This window comes from Carassius carassius, chromosome 20, assembly GCF_963082965.1.
Source record: "Carassius carassius chromosome 20, fCarCar2.1, whole genome shotgun sequence".
Lineage (NCBI taxonomy): Eukaryota > Metazoa > Chordata > Actinopteri > Cypriniformes > Cyprinidae > Carassius > Carassius carassius.
In genome coordinates, this window is record NC_081774.1 from 17,074,059 (window position 1) to 17,096,214 (window position 22,156).

The window sequence follows — 22,156 nt, forward strand, 5'->3', positions numbered from 1 at the left end:
CACTGCCTTAGAGCAATTGGTTGCTCTCCCCAAGCTTTGTTCTTTTTTAAATGGTCATTAAATAAAAATAAACTATTTTATTATGTTTCCTTGATCTGAGTGTGGTTTTCATTTAAAACAGTCAGGTAGAGAGGTAGAAAACAATAATTCTTATTTCAAACTGGTGTGTTAGTTTTGAGTACTGCAGTTTGTTTTTATTGCAGAGTAACCTCTCATATGTATACATATCAAGAACATTTTGATTCTCTATTTCATAATACATTTAAATGCTTAACACAAGGGCAGTCTGGTGTTTCTCTTCATGGCATAAAACAGATGTGACTTGTTGAGCCACTCTCAATGAATGCAGCCTGGCCAGTGGTGACCCACAGTGGTGTGTATGTGGCTCTAAGCATGACTAGTTAGCTTGAGCTCTTGGAAAAGATACTTCTGATTTATATTGACTGTAACACTCTTTTTGCCAAGCAGGGTGTTCCCTGTCACCATGGAGATTAACAGCACTTCCTGACAGGTGCAGTGAAGGACATATTGCCTTGTCTGCACCATGTGGTCACACCAATAGGACAAGGTCTCCAGTCCAACGTGGTGGGAGTCGTCTCTAGGCTAAGAGGAGAAGGTTTTACACGCAGGCCTCAAATCTGAGGGGTTCATGTGCTAAACGGTGAAGCCACTTTTGAACAAGGTATTTCAGTGCAAATCCTTCTGCTAACTACAGATAATTAGCGTAAACCTGCTGCTAATTGTGCTGAAATAGTATTGCACCATCATTAAGTTATTCTCACACAAACACACCTTTTTTTTGTATAAATTAGGCTCATTATTAGGGAATCTGACTGATATTAAAATGTAACATTAAACTTTTACAGTATTCTATCTAAATAATTAAAAACACAAAACTAAAATGAATCTATTTAATGTTACAAGTGGACTCAGGATTCATAACATTATAGTGTAAGAAATGAAAAATATTCTAAAGGGATAGTTCACCCAATAATGAAAATCTGTCATTGATTATTCACCCTAATGTCGTTCCAAACTTGTAAGACTATTTGTGTGCAAAGTAAAAAAAAAAGACTTTATTCAACAATTCTTCTCTTCTTGCTATGTTTCTGGGTCTGGGAACATTTTAGTTGTGTTGCTGTCTATAGAGGATCAGGTAGCTCTTGGAGCTCTTTATTTGTGTTCTGAAGATAAATGAAGGTCTTGTGAGGTTTGGAATGACATTAGGATGAGTAATTAATGGCAGAATTAAAATTGTTGGGTTAACTATCCCTTTAAGCATCAAAATAAACGTTAATTTTAAAATCAGTATAAAATACATTTCTAACTTAAAGTGTTAGAGGATGCCACATGTAATCTAAATGTAGAAATAGGGGAAAATGTGCAATTGCATATCCAATATACACACAAAGAAATTATTACATTTCATTAAAAATACAGTTTCAAAATATTGCGTAACCCTAATCATAGACTACAACTTCCTACAGGAATTGGCCAAGCTTTAGATTTTGATGGAATCTTCGTAGTGAACGGATTTTCATGATTTTTAAAGTCTTATGGGCAAAAGTGTGTGCAAATGCTACTAGTGTCCACAACGCATTTAACAAACAAGCAAAGATTAATTTCAGTTACCTTCACCTTCATCTCTAGGCCTATATAAAGTCTTTAGTTCATAAGTTTTACCATGACGCACATGTGAAACCAAGAACCAAAGAGAAGCAGTAAATAAGTCTCAAGAGAGAGGCACTAGCCACAGCATCCGGAGCAACAGATTACCCTGTCAACACAGAGACAGAGGCAAGGAGACCTAAACCCAACTGAGCGTCCACTTTCAACTTCACCTGCTGTTTGGTCTAGCAATGAGCCATGAGAGGGAATAAGACACACAAACAAAAGACCACACTCAGGTCTTGCAGCAATGAACAACAGCAACTGTTAGCTCTGGAGCTGGTTGCCTAGATGCTGAGATGCTGACACATGACAGATGGGCCACATCTTGATCCATTCAGTGCTTTTGTGTTTGTGATGACACATGCAAGAACTTAATGAGATGAAACGAGGAAAGTACTGCAGGTGCACCCTGTTAAAAATAAGATTCCCATCGTAAACAGCAAACAGGACACAACTGCTTGCATGGTTCTAACGTTTCTGCGGCCTTGTTTATCTCCATGATTGGCAGCTTTGTGTTTAAATAAGGCAGTGGCCAGGGCTCCTGGCATAGCGCTTTTATTTTTATTGCTCCCTTGGGTGCCAGAGAGGGGATCGGGTTAGCAGAAAGCCATTCCCAAACTTAGCCGTGACCCCCACGGCAACACTGGGTCCGTTTTCCCTCTGGCGACATCCAGTCTCTTAGTGGGATGAAATAGTAGGTGGGGAGTAAGCTGATTTAGTCTTCCTGACACCTTTGTCTGTGGATGACAAGGAGGAGGAGAAGTGCCTTGGGCAAATCAACACCATTAACAGTGTCTGTGCCAAAATCCCCACTGCCTGCTCTTGCAGTGACCTACCATTGCTTTCGAAAAAGGACTGCGCGTCCTCCACACCAACTGCATGGCTACAGCATCACAACCCAGTCCTAAAATAACATGTGGACCAATGAGAGCCGGTTACTGGGGGATGTGTGTTTTATGAAAACATGCATGTTTTCTAACTAAACATCTCATACTTGTATCTTTGTAATGAAGCTAACGTTCAAAGGATGACATGCATACTTTAAATATGAACTAATTCAACCTTGTTTGAGATAAAACTCCCAGTATTTGGAGTCTTGGTGTTCTAATCCCTTGTTTCTAAACCTAAATCATCAGCCATTCAGGCAAATTTTTATGTACACACTTAGGGGTGTGTACATGCATGTTTATGCACAAGTATGCGAATCATCCAACCTTTAGTTTTTTAGTTATGTGCTGAGGAGGTACAGAAATAGGACTGGAGGGAGGAGCCCCATTATTAAGGGGGTTCCACTCTTGACAGATGTCATGGCAACTTCATAAATACCATGCCAGAGATAGATCCTGAGCTGGCATTGGTTTACAAAGCCAGGAAAATAAACAAGTGAGGATTTAACAGGCAGGAAAAAAGATAAAGGGTGGGAGAGAGGTAGAACAGAGAACACATAAAGATCATGGGTTAAATGTGCTGGGAGGACTGACAGGGGATATAAACAGCTTGAAAACACTTTTTGAGAGCACTGAAAGTTACTAATAAATGGGTCATGAAAGGCAAAAACATTCTTGAGACTTGCACTGAATAATGATTTAGGGGTTTTAAGGCACTGAGACCTTCCCATTTACACACCTACCTTTTTACACATTTTACAAAAAAATGGGCATAAGTAGCTAACACTTAAAAAAGCCATTCATGTATAAAAAAAATTATATCCAGTGTGTGCCAGAATCTCACCCAAGATCCCTGAACTAGAGTATGACAAACTGTGCTTTCTTCATTCCCACCATGATGGATGTGCAGAAAAACAGACTAAAGGTGACAGCCAGCTCCAGATGACACATGATCCTGACCCCACAATTAACTCTAACAAGCTTCTCTGAAACCCGCTATCTTTCCCAAGGGTAACAGAATAAGGCTATTACATACTCTAAGTCTTATAGTTAGTATAGTTAGATGACTTATACTTGGACATCAAAATACACCTGGGAAATTAGGAAGGTTTTGAATGGAAATCAAGTAAAATACATTTTAAAAAATTACAATTTAATTAATACAAAATTGTTTCATTTTACATCAACACATGATATCGTTATTGAATCAGCACATGATATTGTTATTGAATCTTTTTAAATTAAACTAGTCCAAAAGATAAGTTACCGGTGACAAATACGGAACTGTAAAATACAAAATGAGTTCCCATCACTGCTTGTATTAATGTTAAATTCCACTTCCCCTAAAAAGCCATGTTTTAATTCATGCACATACCACAGTATTCCAAGGAGGAAATTTGATGTAATGGTTTCTGTTTATGAATGCTATAATTTTGTGCTTTAGCTAATGGTAAAATGGATTTTCCACTTCCATTATACCCATGTCATACACAGTTCTGCTCATATGTTATATAATACCCATCGGAAAATCCGAAAACTACATCTACATAAACATTTATTCACACACACACACATATGCAAGTATGTACTGTATGTGTGTTTGTATGTGTATGTGTATGTATATATATATATATTTTTTTTAGGGGTGGAACAGTTCACAGATGTCATGGTTCGGGTGTCACGGTTCGATATATATATATAAAATCTGAAGTACATATATACATACAAGGAATAAATTCTTGAAATATATTTGATTTAGTTTACAGATAAACAAGGGAAAATTAATTCATCAGTTCGTTTTTGTGACAGGCTTCATTTTTTCACAGAAAGGAAACTCAAATGGCAGAAAGCGACACCCTATTTGTTTTTTGTTTTTATTTTACAAAAGCACAATGTTTTGTTTTCTTGTGTGTGTACACAAATAAATGCAGACCTACAATGATCGCACTAGCATGCACGCAAACACACACACACACACACACACACGCACACACACGCACACACAAGACACATCAGTTCCAGCATTGATAACTTGACAGTGCATTTGGTACTTTGTCAAAATAAAACATAGTAAACAAAACATCAGCGCGCCCGCCTCTGTGTCATTATTGGAACACCACTGAAGTACAAAGCCTAAAATTTACATAATAGTTTAGCATTCAGATATGTTACATCGCAAATATGGAAATTTTATGGAAAAGTTTAATTTTCTCCCTAATGAGAGAGTTAGGATACATCAGCACAAAGCTCAATTTTGCAAACAGTTGAGTGCACAAGCCTTTAAAGTATACTCCTTTGTCAGTTTGTGAGAGATGACTTCAGAATCAGCACATGGTCACTGTCTAGTGGGCTTTGTTTTCAAGTGCGCAACTCATGGCATTTGCTGTTCTTCTGCTGGTGGCTGGTTATCAAACAGCATTGCATTGCTGCGGGCGCCCCCTTCTGGATTGGGGGTGAATTGCCTGTATTCATTGTAAGACCTCATGCAACGAATCGAGATGTCCATACTGTGACAGTTCGGTATGAATTCATGTATCATTTCACCCCTAACATATACATATATATATATATATATATATATATATATATATATATATATATATATATATATATATTGTGTATACACACACACAAAATAACTGAATTTACCCAAATTATCTTGTAAAACTTTACCTATCCCTGGTTCTTAATATTTAGTTTTTCCTCCTTGAGCATCAATGACTGTGTGTAGTGTTTTGTTATAGTAATGCACGGGTCCCTGGTTTACCTTAACAGCTGATCACTGTTTTTTTTTTAATAAACCCCTCCATATACTGCAAGTTCTTTAGTTTCCTTGAATACTCTGCATTTGACTTCATCCCCAGACTATCTTTAATAATTCTGAAATGCAGCTTTGCCACAGGGAACATTTGAAAGACTAATTTACCAACAGCTGGCAATAGACAATGATGATCAACAAGACAACACCAAGGGTACATTAAATTTTAGACTAAAAAATGTGTAAATTATAAGATCTTGTTTTTTTTACCTTTTTTTCTTTTTTACATTTTACCAATGATACACACTGCACAGAGACTTGACAAGATATGAAGACCCTATATAGACGCAGTTTAGCTGAACTCACCCTGATGACTTCGGGCGTCTGTTGAATGAGAAGCGTTGAGCCTGTGTCCCTTACAGTAGAAGCAGGGGTTTGTATAGCAGGATGTGCACTTGAGGGTGTTGGGGCAGGTGTGCATTTAGGTGTTTGTGCTGGTGTAGATGCAGTCTCAGGCTGAGGTACAGGCAGTGGGAGCGGGGCCACCTCAGCTTTGGTGCTGGCTAGCGTGTCCTGAAGAAGACGCATGACCTCTCGCTCCTTAGACTGAGTTCCTCTACCAGCTCCACTCTCTACTAGCTCCTGAGCAAAGCTCTCAATGCTCTCAAGAATCCTGAGAAGCAGAGCTCCATCATCTTCTTCGGTGGCCTCAACCCCTGTTTTAGAGGGCTTAGTCACCGAGGGTCCAGACAAACCCGACACTGGAAGATCGTTAGCCACCGGGTTACCAATCAAATGTTGGGGGGAACCTGTCTGCTGGGCACAGTTTTTAAGTTTAGGGGGCAGTGGAGGCTCTTTTTGCATGTTCTGGGAAAGACACTCGAGGTCCATCAGCAATTTATCAATGTCATCGGATCCCCCTTTATTAACGTGTGAGGTCGATCTAGGAAACAGTCTGGAATCTGTGCTTTTTGGCAAGTACATCTGGTTGACCACTGAGTCGTTTTTAGGCTTAAACACAGTTCCATTTCTACTTAGTTCATGGAGTTTATCTGAAACAACACTATTAGGCTCGGAGTAGCCAGTGGGTCTTTTTGAGAATGGTCTGGACTCTGAAATACTACAACTGTGCTTCCCATCCCCTTTAACTGCCCTGTCCGGCATCCTTCCCAGATCCAAATCCTCCTCCTCAATATACAGAGCCTCCATGGCATCCTTACAGAGGTTTTCACTACTGTTAGACAAGAGAGAGTTTGTGGAAGAAAATGTGTCCGGTCGGCTGGCTGAGACTGTGTGGTGGCAGATATAAGATGCTGAACCACTACTGGAGGTCGAAGGCAAGCTGCAATGTGGGAACCCATTAGTTGATGGAGCTGTACATGCTGACAAACCCGAGGGGCTCTGAACGGGTTTCAAACTGCTTGCAAGATCCCTAGAGCCTTCAGGAGGTTCTGGCTGGGAGGGTTTCATTCGAGGCTTTGTGGGCGGAGGAGATTGAACAACATCCTCATAGCGCGGGGGCTGCTCATTGCCAAAGATTGGGGAGAAAGGGATTTGTTGCAGCCCATGTATGCTGTTGACTAATTCGGCAAGCTCACTGTGCTCCTGCCTCACACTTTGCCCCTGTTCCAGCTCAAGAGGAAGCCTCTTTAGGTAGTTGGATAAACGAGCCATCACATTTTTATAAATGACTTCAGGGTTCCCAGCATCGTCGCTGCTTCCATCCATCGACTTCCTTTTGATGCACTGTTTGATGATGTCCGTGCACTTCTTCAGATCTTCTGAGCACTTGAGGAGAATGTCCAGACAGGCTTTTATGTCTTCTCCTGAGGCACTGCTGTCTGCCTTGGTCTTCTCCAGTATGCGGGTAATTAGGTTCTCCTCTGTGAGGCTGTTCAGGTATAGTGTGGCCACATTGTTTAAGTTCTGCTCAAGGGATGCACTGCGACTTAGCTTATGCTCTTCGAGTACAGATTTCTGAAACAGGCTGAATGGAGGACAGTTCTCATCATTGCCTGCAAACTGGCCATAGATGATGTCTAGATCAGTGGACCTCCTACTGAAGGAGTCCGGCCGAACCTTACGGCCCTTTCTGAAAGTCACATGGCTGGTAGAGTATTTGATTTTCTCAAATGAAAACTCCTTGATTTTTCCACTGGCCAGGTTGATAGCTTCCCCTGTAATATCCTTGAGGCTTGCTGAGCTTTGGATGGCAGATCCTTTCTTAACTCTGGGAACGACCTGGTGGTAGTCGTCACAGAAAGTACCAGGTCCGGTGTTGCCATGCTCCATCGATTTGGACTCAAGAAGGCTGATTGGCCGGTCAGAGCAAGTTCTAGATATGGGGGTGTCAAGAAGTTCAGCACAAGTGCTGCGGTGAGCCACTGTGCAGTTCAGTCCATGTTTTATTGCACCACAGGGCCCATTACAGTAGTGTACAGTGTGCTGGACACGACGGTCAATCACAACGCTGTTATAACAGTTAATACTGCTGACCACAATGCGATAGGTAGCAGCCATGGTCTTTGTTTGTTCATAAATCCAAAAGTCTGCTTTGTAATATAACGCTAGTCACCTAAAAACAATAAATGCTTTGTAGACATTTATATAAAAACATCAAATTATATAAATCCCAAAAAGCAAATAAAAGTTCCTTTTCTTTAGCTGATTCTGAGGAAAAAAAGGATTTCCAGACCAATCCTTTACTACTGACCCATAGTTAAAGGGAATTTACACTGTAACATTTAGCAGCAAAACTATCCATTCCTTAGCATGGGCCCCGATGGCCTAATGATAGGCCTGTTTGCAGCGTTCCAGATCATCCCCCACTTTGGACAGCCGAGGCCTGTGGGCATAAAGTAGTCCTCTGGCTCTGTCTCCAAAGCCACAGCATACAGCCCACCTGGTGGCAGCCTTCCGCTGATGTGTTCAGCAGATGTTCAGGCCTCTCTCGCTGTCTTTATCTTGCTTTCCTGACCAGAATCAGATGTTCAGGAATCCAATGTGAAAGCCACCTGTGAGTAAAAAGACAAAAGTGGGTTAAGGGGAGAGAGAAAGCACTTTTTTCAGATCGATTGAAATACAAAACAAATCTCTAAGACCCTAGGTTTTGCTAGTGCCATCCTTGAGAACAACACTTAATTTACAGCCTCTATCCAAGTAGTCTGCAACCACATGTTGCTCTTTTTCAGGAAACACAAGGAAAACGATAAAAGAAAGAATTTATCGGTGAAATATTACATATTAATGTATTTGGTAGATGATGTTATTCACAGCGACATACACTGCATTCAATGTACAGCTTTTACAATACAAGTGAGTAACATGTTTAATGTTATTTATTTTAAAATTGAACACTGCAGATTTTAGACTTCATTAGATTATACGCTTTTTACACTTTGAATGTTTCTTTGGTACAGCTAAGCCAAAATAAATTGATGATGTAAAACTCAAAGCACCTACTACAAGGTAGTGAACCACAAACTACGTCTTTCAAACAAATAAATAAAACTACATGCTGCAATGTCAAATGCTGCCATGTGGTTATAAATATTTACAAGCCTCAGGTATCTTATCTATTGGTCTTTATGTAGAGATGCGCGGATAAGCTCAAATTTCACCCTAGTCCACTAAATTATCAGCCACCCAGCCACCCGCTCCTGTATTTGATTATCACATTATAATGATTCTAATTCTTAGTTTTGCATGATGATATGATGAATGGATGGTTCTTTTTTAAAAGCAGATTCACTGACATTACAGATGATCTTTGCATCACGGCTCTCATCTGTGGCACATTAAAGCCTGTGTTATGGCCACCAGAGCTGATCACGGCCGTCATGCTTATCACACATCGGTCACATCACATTTCCTAAGTGGGTCCTACACCGGGCGCAAGTGGCATGGCACAGTGCGACAAAATACAATAGAACCAATTATAATCAGTGATGTTGTCTACACAGGATGCGGCGCGACATGACAAGTCCGGACATTAAACTGATGCCTCAATCTATGACGTACTGATACAAAGTTCAAATGACTTTCAACGATCGCTTTGTTGTGTCCTGTTGCGGCGCAAACACGGTGTCAGCATAGTATGGCAGTACAGTCAGTAATGCAGCAGACTGAAATCTTTCCGCAGTCCAATAGACGGCAGTGCGGTGGTGGCTTGAGTCTGTTGAATGGAGCATTATGGTGATGCTACGTTGTCACCTAGTTTGAGAAACTCAATACTAGAGCTGCACAATTAATCGTTAAAAGATAGAAATCTCGGTTCAGACACACACAATCTCATTTCTAAATGAAAATGATTCCCGGAGTCTATTAAACCTTTGACAAAGTCTTACCGGATCATTCAAATCTGTGTTCGCACTTCTGCTGACACAGAGAGAGCAGTTACCATGTTTGGTTAAGAAACATCTTCACAAACTGTCTTTTCCAGCTACACTGTATTATTTCTGTCTTACAGTCATTCATATTATCACAGAAATACTGGGGTGAAAGTTTATAGTTCAGATATAAACAATGATGTCTATGGCAGCGATCAAAATTGAATCCCTTTTTGAAAGTAACATGCGCTTCAAAAAGCATTTGCGTAGATTGTTTTGCCACTAGGTGGCGAAAATTACCTTAAAAATGTATTTGTCAATAAATGAGTTATTCATTCAAGAGAATCGTTCAAAAAAACTCATTCATCCAGTAATGAAACAAGTGAAGTTGGTCTATGATCACTGATTCAAACAACTTGTTCATATTATATTATATTATTATTATATATACAATTATATATACAATGTGTAATGTTTTTTTTTAAGAAGTCTCTTCTGCTCACCAAGCCTGAATTTATACAGTACAGCAAAAACAGTAAAATTGTGACAGGTTTTCACAATTTAAAATAACTGCATTCTATTTAATAATTTAATTTATTCCTTTGATTTTAAAGCTAAAATTTTTGCATCATTAATCCAATCTTCATTGTCATGTGATCGTTCAGAAATAATTATATTATTCAGATTTGCTATTCAAAAAACATTTATTATTATTATTATTATTATTATTATTATGTTGAAAACAGTTGTAAAATTGTGAAATAGAAATATTGTTTATTGTAATAAATGTCTTTATTATCACTTTTAAACAATTTAAAGGATGCTGGTCTTTCTAATCAAAGGATCCTGAAAAGATTTACTCAAGTATTGATAAATTATAATAATAATAACAAAAAAAAATCTTGAACAGCAAATCAGCATATTAGAATGATTTCTGAAGGATCGTATGACTCTGAAAACTGGAGAAATTATGCTGAAAATTCAGCTTTGATCAAAAAAAGTAATTACATTTTAAAATATATTCCAATTGAAAGCAGTTATTTAAAATCATAAAAATATTTATGATAATATTACTATATTACTACTTTTGCTCTATTTTGGAGCAAATAAATGTATTGGTGCGCAGAAGAGAATTCTTTAAAAAAAAGAAAAAGCTTACTGCTCAAAACTTTTGAACTGGTAGTGTATATTAAAATGTTTAATAATTCACTTTTAAAAATACTGCAGCAATAATATTGTCATAAATGATTTTGTTTCGTTCAGAATCGTGGGAGAATTGTGATCTCTTGATTCTCAATTTATCCAGAATCGTGCAGCTCTACTCAATACTAAAGTAAATAAACAACAAATGTCCCTGTCTTTACTCTCACAAATGAGCTTATCATACTTGTTTGCTACAATAGTAGGGCCCTCTGATTTCCGCGATATAGCCTTCTTTCCTGTAATGCTCTGATGACACATTTTTGTACTGTATTATTGGAGACCAGCACTAAACAACCACAACTTAAACAAGAGCAGTCTTCCTGCTTCCACGTGCTACTAAAAATATTGTGAACTTAACTGCACTAAAGCAGTTTACACAAAAATTGTATTTCTTCTCAGTGTAACTAGAGCCTTTTATGTATTATAATATTACATTAGATCTCTCTAATGATAATTATGTCAACAGATGAGTCATTGTGAGACTGGAGACATATTTATTTCAATACATATAAGTGAATGAGCTCATTAGTTTGTCTCAAACGAAAATGTTCTCAATGGCCAAAGCACACGCTCCTTTATTCTCCAATTCATTTTCTTTTCCCCTCTTGCTTTTATTTCTCACTCCTTCTGGCCTTATTGTTTTTCTTCCGTTTTTTTCTTCCTCTCACAGCAGGCCTCATTAAAGCCTTGTCTTCTCTGTGTCTCAGCAGAGAAACAGCAGAGAACAAGTCTCCAGGATTTCAACCACAACCTTACCTCATATAAACTCTGACTATAGCCATGCATGAGAACATTTATAGCAGTATTATCTGCATTCACAATTTAGATTCATAAATGCATTACACGTCTGCATTTCCTCACAATAATGGTCTCTGGGTAATGTTTTTCGGCATGGAATCATTGAAGTTGGGCACTAGACAGGTGGCACCTAGAAAAACATCCAGAGAGTGAGATTTACAGGGACAACCAACACCCTCCATATTCTGTGTGGAGACACTGTTCACAATGGACTGGTCTTGCTTGCCCAGCCAGTTACACTAAAACCTGGTGGCGCCTGTGATAATCTTACAATTCAGCAACTGCCTTTTACAACAAGACAAAGAAATACAAAGAATCAAGTGCATTAACAGTCAGTCAGCTTCAGGATGCCAGGATTTACTTCTGGGAATCAAGAAAAATGTAGAGTTCTCCCCTTTTCAGTAATATGTATGTCTTTGAGAGGAAATGACATTTCCTGAATGCCCCTTTCCTGCCATAAGTTGAGCAAACCGTGGTATGAAATAACCACGAACAAGAAGCAATGGACATCTCCAACAGGTCACATGAAGCTAAATTATTTAATACTTTGAGAGTTCAGATTTATTTATAAAACAGTTATAAGCATGGCTCTCAACCTAGGAGCTGGGGCACAATGGGGGGTCTCAGTAAACTTTGAAGCAGGGCTATCATGATTCCTCAGTTAAATTAGAGTACTTGATTTTAAAAAAATCCTTGACTGCATTTTGCCCATGTCGATTAACTGGCAAAATATCAGAAGTGGTACATTCCATGGACAAGAATCCATGAAAAGCATTATTAGATGCTGCACGGAATATTAAAACCATTCAAAAATCAAAAAGCACAGCAGTTTTGTGTATTCACAAAGTATACGATTCAATTAAATAAATACAGTATATGCACTGCAAGTTTAACATGCACTTTATTTATATGCATGTGGTTAAGTGCATCTGTTATTTGAACCAATTATTGTTATGGGCTATTGCTATTATGTATGTATTTTAAGTTAAAGTCTATTGTTTGCATATGTCTATTTTTATTACCGCAAAAAAGATCAGATTACTCGATTAATTGTAAACATATTTGACTGATTACTCAATTACCAAAATAACTGTTAGTGACAACCCTACTTTGAAGGAAAGCTAAAAAAAATTATAATGTTAAAAATATTTTCCATTTCAAATTAATTCTGTTCTTTTAAATAAAATTTCATAATGTATGCATATGCATAAAAGCGTCTGATAAAAGCATACATTTTGAATTTCATTCACCAAATAATCCCAAAAACAGACACTACCTCCATTTCTACTGTGAAAATTACAGACAATGACATTCATTGCTGAAATCCTCATGCCTCCCTGCAGCAGGACTATAGCATGTTCTCACAGGTGATCAGAAGACCTTACACATCTTTCTGCTGGTGCTGTTCAGAGTCAGCAGAAAGGTCTTTAATGTGCTAAGTAACTGGAACTGTGACATACTGATTCTGAACACAATTTACAGTCACAGTTTAATATAACCACTTTAAACAGTTCCCAGCTCTGTGTCATTGTTCTGAACAACGGTTAAATGAACAGCAAGCACTTCTTTGTTAAATATCAAAGGTTCAAAGTAAATATAATCACATTGTGGTCGTGCATGTTTCTGTTTACCATGGGCAGCTTTGACTTTTTCTCTGTCTAGTCTCAGTACAGACACAATGAAGAACTTATTTATCATAGAGGATAACACTCTTCAGCTCCAGTGTCCTCAAACAGAGCCTCTCAATAATATAGTGTGCTTTCAAAGTGGGCTTTGACGTTGCTGGTTGTCAATTCAGGTTGAACTCAATACGACAGGAAGAGTGTGGACCGTAGCAAAGTGGCGGCTTTTTAATGACAATTTAATGGGCTGATAAACACATGATCCCTTTGCCTGCCATCTCTTTTTCCAGGCTGGTGGGGGGCTAAAGCAGAAGCCTTCACACATTCACATCACTCAGTGGGTGCATACGCCTATACAAACATCTTATATGTCTGATGGGAATCTTCTTACTGCATCAGACCTCCCTGGTTAGTTGGCTTAACCGCTTAGGGATGGCTAGCACTGTATGAAAATTGAGATGAATGTTCCTGGAAGATTAAGTTTTAATTGTCAGGCAACAGTCTTTATCTCAGCTTAATGTTGTAATTAGCATGCACTGATTGTAATGGAGAAATGCAAACACACTGTTTGGAAAGCAAGACAACATCCACCCACAGTTTTGAGACTCTACTGGCAGGAGCATGAGGAACGAGGATGCAGCGGGCTCATTATCCTTCTAATCCCATCGCTTTCACGCCATACATCCGTTCCATGTTTAATTACACTGTAGCAGTCACGCGCTGAGAAGTCGCACCCGTGTTCTGTCACATCTGCCAGCGCTTTTCAGTATCAAGACTCTAGGCTGTACGATGTTGGCAGCTTTGGAGCATTTTCCTCAAAATAACCCCCTCAACATGCTATACTCAACAAGAAAATATATCTTGTTATTTCTGCCAGGTAGAGCAATAAATCACGACACGCTGGTATTTGGCCAATTAACAGTTGAAGGATGAAGAACCGATATACTATACAGTCGCACTCATTAAGGAATCACTGCAATGGGAAAGGTTTCCGTTTGGACGGTAAATTGGGAGTTTGTGTGAGCTCTTCCTTGTTAGCGGTCAGGCCTGGTCTTGTTACTGTGCACATGCCGTCAAAGGGGGGCCTGCTGTGAGCTTTGTTTGTCTCCACTTGAGTAATGACTTTCAAAAGCTGTCGCTGCGAGAGAGAACCTGACCCCCATGACAACAATACATTAATAGAAGTAGGATTACACACTCCCTGGCCACTAACTCCTTCACACGGTGACCAGGGTGCACACTTAACCCTTCACAGCCGTGGGGGGAAAGTGAGAAGGACGTCACTGAATGAGGAAATATGAAATATGGATGTTTCAAAAACTGAGGATAGCAATTCAGTGAAATGTTGCAAAATGTGGCATAAAGTGCTTAATTATTATTTAGAGTGAGAGATTGGAAATTAAATGGAGTGCAGAATACAACTATTAAAGGGAAACAGTATAATAATAATTACCTGGTTTTCTTTTGAAACAACTCCACACATATATGTACAATAAAAGGGAATGATAAAAATATATATAAAAGCAGTCCAAGCAACAAAGCAAATATACTTTAACCTATGATTCAAGACGGACATCAAGACGTTCCTGATTTTGCATTCTTATTGGTCCTTGAACAACATCCTTATCAACAATGAGATTTTACAGTTAGTTCTTAACAGACATTCCAACCTACCATTTCCCTTTAATTTTAAGGGTTGTTAATAGTTAAGGTTGACAAACTGTGCTCCCTGACCAGTAAAAAGTGTAAGATTATTGATGCCATTTTGACTGGATCAGATAAAAGATCAAAGCAAGGAACTTTCATGAGAATCAACACCTAGATTCTGTCTCGCAAGTCTAAAGCAACGCACCCAACTGAGAGGCAGACAAATGGCTCACACTATATGCATAACCATTTCACTCATTTTGCCCACTCTCACCCTCTCTCCCCTAACAGGAAATCACTGAAACTACCTTTCTTGTTCAGAGTTTATAACAATGCAATAACTCGTGTATCACGTTTTACAAAAAGGTCTCTGTGTGTCTGGTAAAAGGGGTCTCATTCTCTTAACAATAGAACAGGTAACTGCAAATATTGTAAACAGACTACTCCCAGGTTTTTCACACAAATTACCCCCTGTATGTAAATACAGCCCCCCATAGAAACCAAAGAAACTAATCCTCAAAAGGTAATATGCAAAAGCCCTGCAATAAACACCATTTGGCAATTTTGGGGCCCTGCTGGATATTTAAGGGAAGGTGACAAAGAGCTCAGGGAATCTGTAAGCAGATATCCCGCATAATTGCTGTGCGTAGCTCTGAATTATCAGGTAACCTTTGCATTCTCTCATTTCGATTTTATTGGATGTTTTTATGTGATTGATTAGTGTTTTTATATTGTTTGAATTGGATTTTGAATTATTACTTTGATTACCTGATTAATAAATTGTTATGTTTGAATTTATTCCCGTTATCCTGAAATTATTTTCTCAAGTAGATTAAGTGAAGGCTATATTTCCGCAAATCTGCGTCCAGGGTTAAGTGCATACTAGAACTCAGACTAGATGGAGCATAGGGCACATCAGGTGAGGTTCTAGATTTCTGGCTAAACCGCTCGACTTTAGTTAAGTTGTACTCAGTTGCATTAACTATGGGGGGCTAGTAAAGGTACTGGTCATAACCGCTGGTTATTGTCTCAGCTTTAATTAAGTTGTACGTAGTTATATAACTGTCGGGGACTAGACAGGTAGTGCTAGCAGAACCGCTGATTATTGTTTTGAGCTTTAACTAAGTTGTACATGGGTAGCTGAGGGGGACTAAACGGAAATACTATTTAAAATATGGTAAGTATGGGTAACCTATTAAATAGTATTAGTCATAACCTCTGACTACTGTTGAGACTGGTGAGTTTGTGATCGTGGGGCACACGTAAAGAACGGCCGTCGTGGGGCACCCTGAGCGACATAGATTCCTAATGAACGAGTGAAAATAAATGTGAAAGTCAAACAGGATTGTCAAATATACACTTAAATTTAATATATATCAAACATCTCTTCTAACCCTTTTCATTTTTGGAGTCAGATGAATAAAAGAGGTAAACATATAAGAAAAATTTATTTAATCTGATATCATTGCGTTGTATAAAAGGAAAGACAGCAACGCGCAAGAATCCTTCTGCCGGATCATTGGCTACCGTCATTGGACCAGTGGGCGGACCTTACAAAAGATATCTGTTTGTTATTCATAATTGAAAGGAGAATGTATTTTAATAAAATACAATGAAATTGTACGTTGCAAAGCAGCTTCACAGAAAATGTACATTTCTGCATTTCATTTAGGAGTAGCATATCAGTGGTGACCATGTCTAGGAAATACTTTTAAATTCTTTAAATTCATAAATAATAATAATTAAAAAAATAAATACTGACACCAAATATTTGAACAGTAGTGTAGACAGACTGACAGAACAATAGACCACATCCTACTTGGCAGCTTAAAAACCCACATTTCATGATCAATAATGGTTATTTTTCTTTTCATTTTTTACAGCCTAAAAGAAACAACCACTGACCTAATTTTGCAATGCAGTTTTTCTTCCAAAATGTTTTCCAAGGCTTTTATACACTCTTTGGGAGTATAAATTACACCCCAAAAGAGGGGCAGAGAGATAGTAGATTGTACTACTTTTTTTTCTGCAGCAGATAGCAATTAAATCTTAATTAGTGTCTACTGTTTTGAAACCGCATCAGTCAGGCAGAACAATGAAGCGATGGTCATGACTATTCAAACTCGCATGAAGATGTCAGAGCAGCATGAATGCCCTACAGACAGAAACAAGCTAATCAGCAAAGGCCCTCTGCTACAGCAAAGCAGCCTGTGTAAAAAAGTACTCTGCACTGGTAATTATGCTTTAGTGCAACAGCTGTTGCACTAACAGTAATGACTGCCTCCACTGTGTATTGCTTTCTTATCAAACTGATACCAGGTCACAAAAGATAAAGAAAAGTCAAAAGGAGAGGAGATATAGAACATGTGCATTTCGGGCAAACAGACTAACTCCATGATGCATTTAATTGCCAAGAAAGGAACACAGATGACCCTGGTCTCACTCTACACAGCAGATGTATCATATCGCTTGGTCATGTTTTTATTGTATTCCATTCCTCCTTTTTTTCCACTTACTCTTTTCCTTCACTCAACCTCCCTGGGGCCTCAAACAGGATTTAGATATAGTGAGCAGAAGCTCTGGACAGGGCACACAGACAGTATGGGAACTGAGCAACTGACCCACTGCAGATATCTAAGTGATGAATTTGTAAGACAATTTTATCCAAAGTGACTTTTAGTAAATTTAAGGCAAATGTTTTATTAGTTTGTGTTCCCTGGAATGGGACAGCTGGTACTTTTCAGCAAAGAAAAAGAAGCAAAGCATCATAGAGGAGACATATGGGAGAGAGATACCTACTAAAAAGTCAGTGGCAGAAGAGTAAAAAAAAAACTAAGTGTGCAACTCTTCCACAACTCTAACCCGTCAGGACTTGATAAGAAATGCCAGGACATATTGTTGGCTGCTTAGTTTCTATTCATGTGTTGTTTTTCTGGGTAAAATCCCATTGGTCCAAAATTCCACTGCACATGGACTAGAGTTCAAAAGATTGTAGTGAGTTTTTCAAAGAAACTAATATTTGTATTCAACATATACCGTACACACTGAATTTATCTAAAGGGAAAGTGAAGACTTGTACATTGTTTAAAAAGATTTATATTTCAAATAAATGCTTTTTCTTTGACTTACTATTAATCAAAGAATCCTGAGAAGTGTATCATGTTTCTACAAAAATATTATCAGCACAACAGTTTTTTTTATTTTATTTTTTTATTTACAATGAGAAATATTATTTGAGCAGAAAATCAGCATATTACACTGATTTCTGAAGGATCATGTGACACTGATGACTGGAGTAATGACTGCTAAAAAAAAAATCAGCTTTGCCATGACAGAAATCAATTGCACTTTAAAATATATTAAAACAGAAAACTTTTTTTAGAAATGGAATATTTTACCATATCATTCTTTTACTGGGCAAATAAATGCAGCCTTGTTGAGCATAAGAGACTTGGAATACTTAAAGGATTAGTTCACTACCAGAATGAAAATTCTGTCATCATTTACTCACCTTCCACTTGTTCCAAACCTGTATGAGTTTCTTTCTTCTGTTGAACACAAAAGAAGATATTTTGAAAAATGTTTTTATCCTAACAATCCCCATATCTGCTGATTGTCTTCATCACTTTGTCTCCTCTCCACCAATAAACTGGTGTGTGGTGGGCATTCTGGCGCAATATGGCTGCCGTCGCATCATCCAGGTGGATGCTGCACACTGGTGGTGGATGAGGAGATACCCCTGACAATGTAAAGCGCTTTGAGTGCTTAGAAAAGCGCTATATAAATATAAGGAATTATTATTATTATTATTATTATCCTAACAAGTTGATGAGCACCATTGACTTCCATATTATTTTCTTCCTACTATGGAAGTCAGTGGTGCTCATCAACTTGTTAGGATAATGAAGATAATGAACTAATCCTTTAATCATGTCTGGTTAGGAAACAAATACCCAGAAGACACTTTCTTACCATGCAGGCATGAGTTATAGACAGGTATAGTTTCTCTAGTAGAGTCCAGACAGAGCAGAATAATTCAAGTGTGAGGATCAAACATTCTTCAACTCTGAGCCCTGGTGAGCACATAATAAATGTAAAAAGCCTTTAGAGCTTACGAAGTCAAAACTAGTGCTGATATATCTCCACATTTACTACGTGAGTGGACTTTAAATGATGTACATCTCTATAGTTAGCTCTTACAAAGCTCCATCAGATGCCATCTATCAATAAACAGCATTAGGTGCATGAATGATTTTGGGGCTGCTTTATGTTTAGACAGTTTGCATGACCAGCTCATTGCTGCATTCTCATTTGGAGCTCTGGAGTACTTGTACACAGTGTCCCCAAAAAGCATCTGAACACTTAAGCCACAGATGAAACGGTTTTGAAGGTCATTGCATCATCACTGTATTACAAAATATCAAACCAAGTGACATTTATTTAAGACGGCGCAAGAAAACATTTCAAGCAGAACATTTCACCAAAAAATAAAAATAAAAAAATAAAAATAGTTTTATAGATTTTAAACACAAAAACAACATATTACAGTACTGTTTAAAAGTTTGGGCTCCATGGGATATTCTTTTTATTATTTTGGAATTAAGTCTTTTATTTTCACCAAGGCTGCATTTATTTGTTCAAAAATACAGTAAAACAGTTTTATGTGTGGAAATTATTATGTTTAAAAACAAGTGGTTTCTATTTTTATTAATGTAGTTTCTTCTTATTACAAATCATTTAAATTAAATATTTTTTAAAAGTTTCTGAAAACCATTATGCACTTCAAGATTCTTTGATGAACAAAAAGGACAAATGAACTGTTTTTATTTGAAATAGAAATCTTCTGTAATATTATACATTTCTTTACATTCACTTTTAATCAATTTGTTGCATCTGTGTTAAAAAAAAAACCTTCAAATCCAGTGTGGATAACATTAGCTATTTATTGTCAACATACCTTTACCTTCATCTAACACTCACTTTTAATCTTTAAAAATATAAATAACTTAACACTGTTAAATGTTCATTACTGTTAAATCGTCACATTTCAAATTGAATACCTATTTTTCACGCTGTACAATGTAATTTTGACTTATTTTCATATAAACCAAAATTATATAAAACTCTTATTATTTTTCATATTATGGCTGATATAATTGTTTATCATAATTAATTATTGACTTGGCCTGAATTTTTATATTGTGCATCCTTCCTCAATACGGTCCATCCACATCACTCTGAAGACAGTTGCTTAAATGCCACTGCAAATTGGCTCTGAAAAGTAAAGCTAGTTTGGTGAAAAGCTCTATGGTGCCACTTTTGTTGATGTTTTGGTACCTACTGCAATGAAATTCTTTAGATATATAGGCTTCAGTTTTCAAATGTGTTCTGGGGACACTGTGTATTTACATATTTGATAAACAAACGGATGGCATTCTAATGGAGACTGGCGCCCAGAAGGAAGTAACTTGAGCCTGGCTCCTTGTACTGCAGCGCCTCGCCACATTGGTGACAGTATAGTATGGCCATCCAACAGAGATGATAGACAGCCACAGGAGAACAGCATACTGATGACACAGTCCACCAGGATAGACACATCAGTGTCCGGTCCGGGAAACGCAGAGCAATGCTGACTCACACTCAGCCTCATACCACTTAGCTTCCTTCAGCCGGTCACCACATCCACACCCCTTTACCAAACAGGCGATGAGGTTCTGAAGGAAGAGCACTGCTGGGTTTCCCACAGACTGGAGGGTAAGAAGCAGCGATCGTGGGCAGGTGTTAGTCCTCCAGCTGTCCAGCAACTTTCACAATTATTCATGGTGACTCAAGCCCTGATGAGAAAAGGGGCCACTTCATAGCAAGCACAGCGCATGTCATTTTCTACATCCTGCTCATTTCCAGACTTTGGTTCAGCCAGTTTGATTCTCAGATTTCACTTTTAAGATGTAAAGAAATTCAGAATGTAACTTCTAGTGTTTTTTTTATTCCACATTAGTTACAATCCACAGGAAGATGTTGTGGCTGACATCACATTGTCTTCTCCTTGTAACTTCTAGAGCCATTTAAAAGAACATCTCAAAGATGAGATGAACGCTGAAAAGAGACCCAGTTTAACATGACAGCTCCTAAAAACACTATCAGGTGAAAACCATCCCCAGCTAGGGAAAAACAAGGAACAGAGTTAAAAAAAAAAGCCTGTTTCCCACTAAACAAAAACAGTGAAGCTGCCTGAAACTTCAAGCTTTGGAGAAAGTTCTTCCACGCGTGTCATGATGTGGTTTCCTATGGTTAACAAAAGAAATCAGAATAAGTATAGTGCCTCTTAAATATCTGTTCCACAAAACCACTTTCTTTATTACACAAAGAACATGGAGTGCTCACTGATCACAATTACGTACTCCGACCAAACCAGAGATAACACACCGTCAACAAGAATTATGATTTATGTTAAATTCATGCAGGAAGGCCAAACTCATGGCATAATGGCACAGTGCTTTCACTGTACCTTTTTTGTTTATCTTCATTGCAGCAAATGTATTTCATAAGTCCCTAAAAATGTCATCATGTAATTTAAAGAAAGGTAAAACAGAGACTTACATTATCCATAAAATGAACAGTAGCCAGCAGTCATGAAACAAAACAGGTATACACCAGCTAAAATGTCCACTGTCCACTGTCGATAGCGTAGTGATGTACAGTATAAAGCGCAGATCACAGAGAAGTCACTTTCAAACTAAGCAGCTTGAACCCATTGTGAAATCTGTATAGGGAATCATTTATCCTCATTTAAAATTCCTGATTGCAAGTTTTCCTATTGAAATGACTGGTTTTTCCCTTCGAACATTTTTAGACTACTGGTAAATGCGACCACACTTTAAAGGGTTAGTTCACCCAAAAATTTTAATTAGCCCATAAATTACTCACCCTCAAGTCATCCTAGGTGTATATGACTTTCTTCTTTCAAACAAATCCAGTCGGAGTTATATCAAAAATTGTCTTTGATCTTTCAAACTGTTTAATGACACTCAGCGGGTGTTGCAGTGCATCAGTCCAAAAGAAGTTAAATAAAAAGCGTCCAACCAGAAAAAAAGCACCTCAAACGACTCCAGGGGGTGAACAAGGGCCTCCTGTAATGAATCGATATGTTTTTGTAAGAAAAATATCCATATTCAAAACGTAATAATCACTTTAATGTAGCTTGCGCCAACAGTTGTTCACAGAAGCGCCTCCAGGACGATG

The 22,156-nt window shown here is 38.0% G+C and overlaps 1 protein-coding gene across 2 annotated transcripts in view; it reads right to left on the reverse strand.

Annotated features, from left to right (window-relative positions):
• ppp2r3a (protein phosphatase 2, regulatory subunit B'', alpha) overlaps positions 1-22,156 on the reverse strand; it is an 81,022-nt gene that overhangs the window by 27,163 nt on the left and 31,703 nt on the right. For both annotated transcript variants that reach the window (XM_059501910.1, XM_059501911.1), the window contains exon 3: positions 5,683-8,330. In XM_059501910.1, coding sequence (XP_059357893.1) covers positions 5,683-7,836 — 2,154 coding nt within the window. In that variant the 5' untranslated portion in view covers positions 7,837-8,330. The remainder of the gene's footprint in view (positions 1-5,682; positions 8,331-22,156) is intronic.